Source organism: Anopheles merus, chromosome 2L (assembly GCF_017562075.2).
Source record: "Anopheles merus strain MAF chromosome 2L, AmerM5.1, whole genome shotgun sequence".
In the NCBI taxonomy this organism is placed as follows: Eukaryota; Metazoa; Arthropoda; class Insecta; order Diptera; family Culicidae; genus Anopheles; species Anopheles merus.
Genome location: NC_054083.1, coordinates 42,202,304 through 42,213,893, shown reverse-complemented (window position 1 = coordinate 42,213,893; position 11,590 = coordinate 42,202,304). Strand labels below are relative to the sequence as shown.

At 50.9% G+C, this 11,590-nt stretch overlaps 1 protein-coding gene across 1 annotated transcript; it reads right to left on the bottom strand.

The window, feature by feature from the left end:
• Positions 1 to 553: 553 nt before the first annotated feature.
• Positions 554 to 9,720, bottom strand: LOC121592344 (WD repeat-containing protein 26 homolog). Its single transcript, XM_041913744.1, has 3 exons — positions 9,703 to 9,720; positions 3,704 to 6,949; positions 554 to 2,234 (listed from the first exon to the last, which is right to left on the bottom strand). The coding sequence occupies exons 1-2, from the start codon at positions 9,718 to 9,720 to the stop codon at positions 3,710 to 3,712; spliced, it is 3,258 nt and encodes a 1,085-aa protein (XP_041769678.1). The 3' UTR covers positions 554 to 2,234; positions 3,704 to 3,709.
• Positions 9,721 to 11,590: the final 1,870 nt, after the last annotated feature.

Here is an 11,590-nt window from a genome sequence, read left to right as displayed (position 1 = left end):
CAGAGCAAAACCAGCAAAAATTGCATCCTTTCTTTCTTGACAACATTCCCAGTTGATCATGTTCCTTTTTCATCTTCATGTTTTTGATCTTTACAGGATTTTCCAGGAGTTCTCATAGCTGTGGGACACCTTCCTGCGTTAAATGTACTTAATCTAGTAGGAATTGGACTCTATAGCACCCTTGTTGGAGAAACTCAATAGGAATTTCCAAGCATCCTGTCCCAAAAAGGGTGCCATAGATTCCAATTTCCATCATTTGAAGTTCACTTCCAATAAGAAAGACTCAAGAAAGAGTCTCACAACTATGACAACCCCTGGAAACCCTGTATTATGTGAGTGTGTGTTCCTTTTTCTTATCTTTCTTAAGCAACACTTCTCTTTTCTCCTTAAACACAGTGAATATGCAAACACCTTTCCCGCACTGTTGACGCTAACGTGTCTCGTCATATCTCAAACTCAGTCGCATAATTGCAAAACTTAAATTCCAGAAAAAAACTAAAAACAGTGACACAAAAAAGCTGCTAATTGAAGAAAAAAAAAACACTCGAAAAAATCTGATTCGCACGTTCGTTTTTATTTTACCTCATTCAGTTAGTAGCAACAAAACGGCTGGGATGAAAAAGACACAAACAAACACGAATTGAACCAATTTTTTGTTCTTCTGCTGCACGGAATAATGTAAAAGAACGACACTTAAAACACAATCTCAGCCGCATTGTTTTGTGTAAGTCACAATGTATAATTTAATGTGTTTTTTTTGTAACGTGTTCTAGTAGCATGGGTTTCCTTCTTTTTTGCTTAACCAGATAAGGAGGATCCCTTCTGCTTCTTCGCTTCAGCCTTCTAAACATTAAAAAAAAACCGTTGCATGCATGCTAAACCATTCTATAAACGGTGTTGTCTCGCGTACCATTTGTGCCGTATCTTATTACCTTCTCCACGGGGAGACAACTGCACAGCGCAATGCACACACACACACACCCACTTGCCTCTTGCTACTTAAATATTCACGTTGTTTTCGCTTGCTTCCTTCCCGCCCTTTCGTGCGGTGCAATTTTCTCCTGCTTTACTAAACGCGCGACATCCTGGCGGCGGCGGTGGTATCTAGCATCGGATAATCGCGGACTCAGTTTTGTGTTTTACCTTACATAATTAATCTAAGCCAATCGGTAAATAAACCAAATGTTGCTCCGCTGATGCTGCTGCACTACTGCTACTGCTGCTGCCGGTGACGATGATGACAGCCCCATTCTCATCATCCATTGCTTGCTTCGATTCATATCGAATCGAATGAACCATTCAACACGCCCGCCCCAGCGCTCCATTATTTGCTACGGGTGTGCGAATCGATCGGGATTGCTTCTCACTCTCTAGCGCATTACAAAGTTTTACAATCGTCTATCGGTGTGGTTATAGAGAAACGCTCTCTTAACGCTTAACACATCTTTCGCTCTCTCTCTCTCTCTCTCTCTCTCTCTCTCTCTCTCTCTCTCTCTCTCTCTCTCTCTCTCTCTCTGTTATCTCTCTGTTCTCTCTCTTTCGTTCGGTTGTATTAATTTTCTTATTCAACGTCAACTTGCATTTTATTAACCTCTTCTTACACACAGTGCCGCTTCCTTTACTATTGCGATTATATGGTTTCGTTTTCTGCAAGCTTTTTCTTATATTCGTTCGATTATTAAAACTACCGTTTAATGTCTAAGGTTTTTGTGTTTTGTTTCTCGTGTGTATGGTGTGGTTCTAAGCTTCATACATTCTGTGGTTTCCATTTCGCGCCACTTACAATCCGCACACACACACACACACACACACACACTATTGCCCCTATCGAATTTGAAACTGCCGACCTTTAACGGATGCAGGCAGGCAGGCAGGCAGGCAGCAGCAGCCGTCTTCGATCGTCGATCTAAGCGCTTTATTGCACCACCGCCACCACCGTTCCTTCCTTTCCTGTTTACAGTTGGCGCCTTTCTCGCGCCCAGCAACAACAACGTGCACATGGTGACCGATGCAGGCGACCGACAAGCGCAACAGCAGCAGCAGTAGCAATGTAACGAATCACACGCACCACATACACACCCGCAAACACAAGCGCTTCTCATTGTTGCTGCATGATGGCGGCTTTGTGGGTGCAGCAGGCGCGTGTGGGGCGATGGTGGACAACCGTTCTTCGTTCCTTAAACGCTAAACGCTCTTGAGACCTGGGAGGGGGGTGATTGGGGTTCATTAAATATCTGCAAAGAAGGAAGGGAAAACCACACACACACACACACACACACACACGCACACACAAAAGAAACATTAGAATAAAGACAATGCGGCAACAACTAACTGCATATATCAGTAACGTACACGTGCACGCAAATTGCGCAAATTATGTATGCTTGCATTCCCTTCTCCTTTTCTACATTATCTATAGTTAATACAGAAGTGGTGCTATTTTTAACGACCATGCATCGATCAATCGACCTTCGTTTTTTGCGTGCCACGCGTACGCTTATCTTCTGCGCAAACACTTTCGATGCATGCTTTCCATGGTGGAGCAAGAGCGGCGAAGCGCAGAGCATCGCACGCAAACATACACTGATGGAACAGATGGAATTGCAAACCAAAACCAGTACGCTTATCAAATTACAGTGCGGCATGGGAGGGAGGAGCATTTTGTGCTCTGCTTCATGCCCCACATTCCCAACAGCGCAAATGCTTCCTCTTCGTTCAGAGCTACGTCCCTAAATACCTCATCGGAACTAGTGATGGGTAAAGTTGGTAAAAATCCGGAGTCGATTCAGATCCGAATCCGAATAATTTCGGAACCGACTCCGGAAGGAAGATCCGCCCAGAATTATACGACGTCGTTTGGAATCGTCTGGAGCCGTCCGAAGTCATCCGGAGTCATCCGAAGTCGTCCAGAGTCGACCAGAGTCGACCGGAGTTGGAGTCGTCCGGAATCGTTCGAAGTCGTCCGTAGTCGTCCAGATTCGTCCGAAGCCGTAGTCGTAGTCATACGGGTACGAGTCGTTCGGAGTCGTCTGGAGGCTTCCAGAGTCGTCTGGAGTCATCCGGAGACGTCCGAAGTTGTAGTCGTAGTCGTCCAGGTAGGAGTCGTTCGGAGTCACCCGGGTAGGAGTCGTTCGGATTCGCCCGGGTAGGAGTCGTTCGGAGTCGTCCGGAGTCATCCAGAGTCGCCCGGAGTCTTCCAGAGTCGTCTGGAGTCGTCAAGAGTCGTCCGAAGATGTAGTCGTAGTTGTCCGTGTTGGAGTCGTCTGGGGTCTTCCAGAGTCTGTTGTTGTCCAGAGTGGAGTTGTCCGAAGATGTAGTCGTAGTCGTCCGGGGTAGGAGTTGTTCGGAAACGTCCGGAGTCGTCCTTAGTCGTCCGGCTAGAGTCAACCGGAGTTGGGGTCATTCGGAGTCGTCCAGAGTCTTCCAGAGTCGTCTAGATTCGTCCGAAGTTAAAGTCGTAGTCGTCCGGCTAGGAATCCCTCGGAGTCTTCCAGAATCTTCTGGAGCCGTCCGAAATCGTCCGAAGTTATCGTACGGGTACCAGTCGTTCAGAGTCGTCCGGACTCTTCCGAAATCCTGCTGGAGTCGGAGTTGTCCGGAGTCGGCCTCCGGAACAATTGTTGGATTTGGATCTTTGTCGTGGTTACGCTGCAAATAGCACATCACTTATTCGAGCCTTACCCAGTACCCCCATCACACTTACCTAACATTATGTGATATTCCAGGACGATGTCGATAGCACTTCGATACTGCCACCGGGTCCTCCTGCTCCACCTCCTACGTTGGGCGGATGGCCAGAACCACCACCACCGCCACCGCTTGAGGATGAGGTGGAGGAGGACGTCGAGGTGGCGGAACCGGTCGAGCTGATCGAGGCACTGTCGGCGGCACCACCCACACCACCACCGCTACCGTTCGTGTGCACCTGCGGATGGTGCTGGAGCGTGTTGGCCACACCGCTACCGTTCGCCGTCCACTGGGTTTGCGGTTGCTGGGGGCCCCAGATCCGCACCGTCCCATCGTCGGACGCGGACGCCAGCAGCGCCGGATAGACCGGGTTCCAGCTGACACAGTTGACCGTGCGCGTGTGCCCGATCAGCGTCGCCAGCGGTTCCTCCCGGCGGATGTGCCAGATGTACACCTTGTTGTCTTCGCTGCCGCTCGCGACGAAGCTTTCGTTGACGCCGCCGAAGCACGAGTAGATCGTGTAGTTGCCCTGCGTGACGCCCTGGAACCGGCGCACCAGACACTTGTCCTGCAGGTCCCACAGGTGCAGCCCCTGGGAGGAGATGTTGAGCAGGGCGAGCCGGTCGGCCGAGTTCACCGAGAACGTCATGATCGGGCACTGCTCCTGCACGATGCCGTAGTCGGTGCGCGGATTGTCGAAGCTGTACCCCCGTATCCGGTAGTGCGTGTCGGCCGCCAGTACCGTCTTGTTGTCCGACAGGAAGGACAGCCCGTTGACGCGCACCCCCTCCCAGTTGTCGTGCAGGATGCCGTCGAGATCGACCAGATAGAACTGGCCGCGGGTGCCACCGGTCACAAAACGCGTGCCGTCCCGATTGAACGCCGCACAGGTGAGGCTGTCGTCGGTCGAGTGGGAAAACTTGGTCACCAGCTTTTCCTGCTCCACGTCCCAGATCCACAGGTCCGGGCAGTCGTCCGGCCCGCACGCAATGAAGTGCTTCGAGTCCGGGCTCCAGGCAATGTACGACACGCCGTACGTGTGCCCCTCGAAGGAGCGCTTGTTGCGCAGCAGCAGCTTCACCGGATCGACCTCCCACACGATCACGCTGTTGTCCTTCGAGCCCGTCGCTAGCCGGCGCCCATCGGGCGAGAACTTGCAGAACCACACCTCGTCCGAGTGGTCGTTCAGCACCTGCAGCGGCTGGAGCGGGAACCCGTCCGCACTGCAGTTGTGGTCGACGAGCAGGGACACGCTGTCGATGCTGGTGCTCCACGTCATGTCGTGGCACTGGCAGCGGTCGTTCTGCAGCTCCACCGCCTGCACGAGCAGGGAGCGGAGCCGCCGCGGGGGCAGCATCACCGTCGCCGGCAGGTACGACTGCAGCCGGTCCATCAGCCGGGTGCGCGACTTCGGCCCCTTGCCCTCCCACCCTGCCCGCGCGTACAGCTCCGCATTGTTCGTGCACATCATGTACGAGGACAGCTGGTGGACGCGGGGCGTCTTGTGCTGCAGCGGCGTCAGCTCGTTGCGCAGCACGTGCAGCGCATCGATCGGGCGGCCCTCCTCCAGATACTCGAGGTACTTCTGCTCGAGCAGCAGAAACTTCATCTCGTTCAGGCTGGCCCGATCGCTCCGGATGTCCACCAGCGACTGGAGCTCCTGCAGGTCGTGGTCGGCCTTGTTCCAGTCGCCGGACAGCACGTGGATGCGGAACTTGGACGCGGCCGGATGCTCCAGGCAGCAGCCCGCCTCCTGCATCAGCATCTCGGCACTGCGCTCCAGCCCAATGTCCTTCAGGTGCTGCCCGATCAGCCGCACGATGTCCTGGTTGGTGCGGTCCAGCTTCACCGTGCGGTGGGCGGGCGATGGGCGCGATGAGCCACCGCTGCCGCTGCCGCCGCCGCCACCGGCCTCACCGTTCGTGGTCAGTCCGTTGCTGCTGTTGCCCATGCCGTTATCGTTCTCGGCCGGGTTGTTGTTGCTATTGCTAACGGTGGCATTATTACTATTACTACTGCTGCTGCTGCTGCTGCTGTTGGCCACGGTGTGACCATTTTGATCACAGTTTGATGCGTCCATCGGGGAAGCAGTTGAGGCGGGGGTGCCACCACCCGGTGCTGCTCCGTTCCGATTACCACCACCACTGCCGACGTTATCGTTCAGCATCTTTCGACGGCGCTTCGAGCGTGGACTGCAGTCGTTGTTGTCGTCGTCGTCACTACGCTGCTGCTGTTGCTCGCTACTCACGGCGATAGAGTAACGGTTGCCCGCCTCCTCCACTACTGCACCGTGCTGTTCTGTCGCCGGTTCCTCCCCGTCTTCTTCTTCTTCGTCGTCGTCGTCGTCGTCGCCGCCGGCTGCGCGATGCACCGAGTCTTTGTTGCTATCGGTGGCAGTGTCTAACGCGCGTGCGGACCGATTAGGTTGCTGGTGAAGTGAATGGCCGCCGCTCGTACCACCCGAGCCGTGCTGACGCAGCAACGACGTCGACGCAGCGCCGGACGAGCTCGAAGTGGCTGGAGCTGAGGACGACGAGCGTGCTGGCCGGCTCACCGTGCCAGTATCGTCGGGCTGATGGTGCACTGCTTCACCACTGTCCACGGGAGCCGCCGCTGCTGTGACGCTACTACTGTGACGCTGCGCTGCGGACGCTCTGGTGCTGCGACGCTTCGATCCTCCGACACTACCACTACTGCCGGCACCTTCCTCACTACCGCCTTCTCCGCTTCTGCCCCCACTTCCGCCGGCAGCTGGCACGAGGACGGCGCGCGACCGGCGACGACTGGCTGTGGGGGTGGCGACAGCAGCAGCAGGACGACGACCGTCGTCGCCCTCCCGTTCCTCCTTCTCCCGATCGGCCACAGCCGGGCGAGAACGATGGGCGTGCGGAGCCGCTAGCTGCCGTTCCTCGCCTTGCTGCTCCTCGTCGTCCTCGGCTGCGAGTGCTGGTCGCTGCTGATGCTCCTGCGGCTGTTCGGCGGCCACCGCGAAACCCCTACCGACTGTGCGTTGCTGCTGCTGCTGCTGCTCCTGCGGACCGTCTACGACAGCGACGACAAGCCCGATACTGTCGACCGGCGGCGAGGGCAAGTCTTGCTGCGTCGGCTGGTACGAGTACTTCCTCCGCTGCGCTGCTGCTGCTGCTGCTGCTGACGGTGGTGGTGGTCGTTCATTGAGGTCTTCGTCCGACGACGAGGACGAGCAGGACCTTGCCGAAGAGCCGCCGCCAATCGGTTTCCGAAGGCAATCAATTTTGAGTTTCTATCGCGGGCACCATTCAAACTCTGCGAAGTACACCATATGTAGGCAAGAGACAGATGAAACAAAGAGCGTTCGGGGGAAGAGGATCGTAAAATCAGCGTAAAGACAAAAGAAGGAATGCTCCTGTTGTTGCGCACGGTGGTGATAATAGTGTGAAATCTTGGTGTGAGAGAGGGAGAGAGCAAAGATCAGGACAAGTAAAGGCGTGAAACTTTGAGGAGGAAAAAAACATGTGTCCCTAACGCAATCTTTCTTCTTCTTCTTAAGTAATCATGTCGAGATTTTCACTACGTAACCCTATCACGAATCGGACGGACTCGAACAGGACGGGAAACGAACCGCATCCGGCCAAAAACTTCACCTACAAGGGCAATCGAGGGGACGCGGCCACCGTGCCTCGCTACTTCGTTACCTTTGCACCAAAAAAATACTTACCAAAAAAGGAAAATTAATCTAAACCACGACTGGTGCGAAGGATTCCACTTCCCAGCACACACTTTGCTCGTCTCCACACGCACACATACACACACATATACAATGGTGATGTTTTCGCGCAGCCTACTACTACTTCGATCGGGCACCTTCTTCCCGAAACGTCTTGTGGCCGCCGTCTTTCCTCCGGCCCCCGTACCAGTCCGCTCCTGGCCCCTCGCAGCACACCGCGTTGCAGTGTCTCTGTGTGTGTGTGTGTGTGTGTCTGTTGTGTGGATCAAGAAATCACATTACACTGCACCTACTTCGATGCAGCCCCAGTAAGCAGGTTGGTGGTGTTCCGTCGTTCTCCCGGGTCCAGGTTTTATGCACCGAACTCAACTGTCGTAACAATGCAACTGCTGGGAAGGGGGATGTACAGGAAGAGCAAAATGAAGAGAGAGAGAGAGAGAAAAAAAAACATCATCACTATTTAGCAAAAACGCACACAACACACGCACACTTGTCACGAAAAAAGTGCATCCATTTATATTGCCCCAACAAGCATCGTCACGGCTGGCTGGTGCAGCAGCAGCAGCAGCAGCACCACCACCACCACTGTGCCTGTGTTGGTGTGTGGTGTACGATGCGATTGAGGTGGAGGTGAGGGCAGGAGGGAGGGGGGGGCGGTAATTTTTGCACGATTTCGATACCGATTGGCCCCCTTTTCGGGATGGTGGTGTTGGCATGGGTGGGCACTGCCTTATTTTCTACACTACTTTGCTGCACACCTACACCTGCTTTTGGCTACGGGGCTTCGGGAATGGAAAACTTCCAAAACAACATTACTTCCGCACAGTTTGTGGTGGTGCTGCTGCCATATGCAATTTCTATTGCTTTGAGCTGCGCTAATTGCTTTTCTATTCTGTTGGAGGGTGTTCTGTGAATGCTGCTGCTGCCACTTTGCTACACTGCTGAGACGACAAGTCTTGAAATCGTTTTCACTTTGACGTACACGAAGAGAGGCTGAGGACAACCGCAGACGAACGGCGGTTTGGGGAAAAGAGAGAAATAGATAGAGAGAGAGAGGTAGTGGAAAAGAGACACGCGCCAGCCCGCTAGCCTACTCTCGCACGCTGCTACAGTGCGACGTTCTCGCGCAGCACTCCTTCTCATCCCCACACATGCACACTCTCTCTCTTTCTCGCTCGGTTGCCGAATGCGAGCAAATGGCCTGTCAAAATCAACCAACACATACAAATACGGTGGCCCTACAGTACGCACATTAGCGAGTAGCGCAAATGCACGGCCAAAAAGAAGAGAGAGAGTGAGTGGAAGAAAGAAGGAGAGAGAGGGAGAGATTCTGTTTCAACACAGCTCAAAAAGGGCGATATCGAATCAAGAAAGTACTTTTTCCAGTGAGATTAATGTGCGTTGTTGCTCTGTTGTAGCCCTTTTGCCTCTTCCCTCGGCTAACGAACCCTTTGCAACGGGCCCTGTACATACGGGCATGTGTGTGTTGCGTGTGCAAGGAGCGCGTGCGTGTGTGTGTGTGTGTGAGCGTTGCGTTTGCGATGTTAGCGAGCGAGAGCGAGAAAGTGAAAGAAGGAATAAGAGAGATATATCATCAGCGCGTAATATTTACGCTTCTTGTACTCCCAAAACCAGCTGATTCGTTCATGATGCTGATGTGTTGATGCGTACACATGCTACAATGTAGGGGTGATTTCGTTTGGAGATTGGACCTTTCTTCGATTATGCTATTATTCGAAATGAAGTGTATTGAGCAAATTCAGCTCAACTCATATCTTCGTAATTTTTTCATGTTTTGCGGGCTTAAAATCTTTGTTTTATGCTTAAATTTAATTTAAAAAAAAAAAAACATTGCAAGCTATTTGTTCTAGAACAATTAAGGTTGAACCAACACCCCAGAAGGGAAGAAAAAATGTGACAGCTTCTTGTTAGGCAAGTTTGTGGAGTAATAGCTTAAAACTTCTCCCACCTGGAGGCAGTATGTGTAGATGTCGCTTTTCCAAACATAAATATCTCTCTTTTTCTCTCTTTGCTACCTTTCTAACAAATAGTCACCTTTCGGGGGGAAAGTAATAAATATAATTGATTTTCAATTAGAAAAATAGCATAGTGACACAGATTTTTTTTCCGCAGCGACAACACACCCTTTGCGTAGCCACAAAATGGGAGCCGTAGGGCGAGCAACACGAAATTCTTTGTTTATACGCCGTAGGCTCAGTTTCTGTGTGCAGTGTGTATAATGTTTTTGTTTACATTTTATACGCACCCTTTTTCTCGGTTCACGCACGCACGCACACACACACACATACGCATACGGGACAGGACATTCATATCCCTTTCTACAGATCCTTTTTTTTCTGTGTGTGCAGCTTGAGCCTGGACTTGGAAGCATAAAAACCATGTTGGTGTGAGCTCACGCACACACAGCCACACAAGCAGCCATATACACACACACACACACACACAGGCATCAACGTTTATATGTGTTTCTTTGTTTGCTGTGTGGATAGTGTTTCAAGTAAACTCCAAATGGCACACTTTGATTTACATTTCATTAGCGCTCAATGGACCGATTTGCACAGGAAAAGATCAAAATCGATCCAGAAATGCATTTTTTTCATTCAACTAACATGGATTCAAGTGTTAAGTTAACACATATGTATGTGTGTGTGTGTTAACAAACGCACACACTAGCGATTGCCCATTCCTGTGTTGTTTTCCATTGATCTTTCAAGCTGTACCTTGAATGAAATCAATACTGCAAAGAAATTCTACTTTATGCTGCGTTTTGATTGAAAACAACGCATGACGAACAGCACCAGAAACGCCATTCCAAGGGGTAGATGAATTAATAATAGAAGTGTGAACTAATAGATGTAACGTGGGAAGCAAGAAGTAGGACACAACAGCAGGGTGTAGCAAACACAACATACATACGCATGCATACGCAGGCGAACAAAAAGAGAAGAAGAAGAAGAGGAGAAAAAAACAGAAAACACCAATGGAGCATAACTCTCTATTGGTTGGTTTTCCTTCGCTGGCCACTCTGCTTTTCTGCCACCATATTTCCATTTCCATGCAAACCTAAACTCTGGCCCTCTCTCTCACTCTCTCTCTCGTTCTCTTTCTCTCACTCCTCTCTTCATGCTTGAGCTGTCATTCTTCTGTGTCCAAAATGAAAATACCTTGTTTTGCACCACCTCAGAACAGAAAATTAGTGATTTTCATCTAATCGTTTTGGTTTTTCACAATTCACACACATTACACACACACACACACACACACACACACACACACACACACAGATGAACTACTCTTATTGGAGTCTGATTAATTTTGTTCCAATTCAGATCGTGAAAAAAGTTATGTTTTCACAGTGACTCGCACACACAAATACTTGCATGCATGAATCGTACACATACACAAACTTACGCACACACACGCACACACACACACACACACATACACGATGGTGATTAAGATGTGGTTTTCTTTAGTACAGTTCTTCCTGCCCTATCCAAGTATGCCTTTGTTCCCAATTCAAGATTGCACATGAGCCTGCGAAGAGGAAAAAGAGGTGCGAAAGGGAAGAGGAGGGGTGTCAAGGAAGTGAAAAGAAACAACAAAAAATCCCCTGCTGCCTTTACTTTCACATACAACGCTGCTGTTTGCTATTTTCAAAGCAATGGAAGGTGTTTTTTTACACTGCTGCTAACACACCACAAAACGTATTGACTGCCATTGACAATTTCATTTTTCCCCACACAAAGGTGCAAAAATAACAACAACAACAACAACAACCACAAAAAAGATAGAATTATAAATGCGAAGAAAATTGTGAAGCCTCACCACCACACCCGCTCGCTCGATCGCCCGCAGCCAGTGTGCGCTCCGTTGCTTGGTGTACTTTGGTGAACGGGAGGTTTGGTTGGGAACGGGATTTTCTTACGATGCGTTTTTCGCTTCTCCGACGCACAGATTGCAATTGAACTTTGTCGTTGACACCAGAAATAGAGAAACAGTAATAACGCGTATGTGTACGGTGGACATACGAGTGAAGGGATGCGTTTGTCTCGTTTCCCTGCAGAGAGAGAGACAACACACATACTCAGAGAGCGAAAGAGAGAGAGAGAGAGGCACAGCACATTAAGCACGGGTTCGACAAAGCAGCATGTTGACATGTGTGCGCGTTTTGAC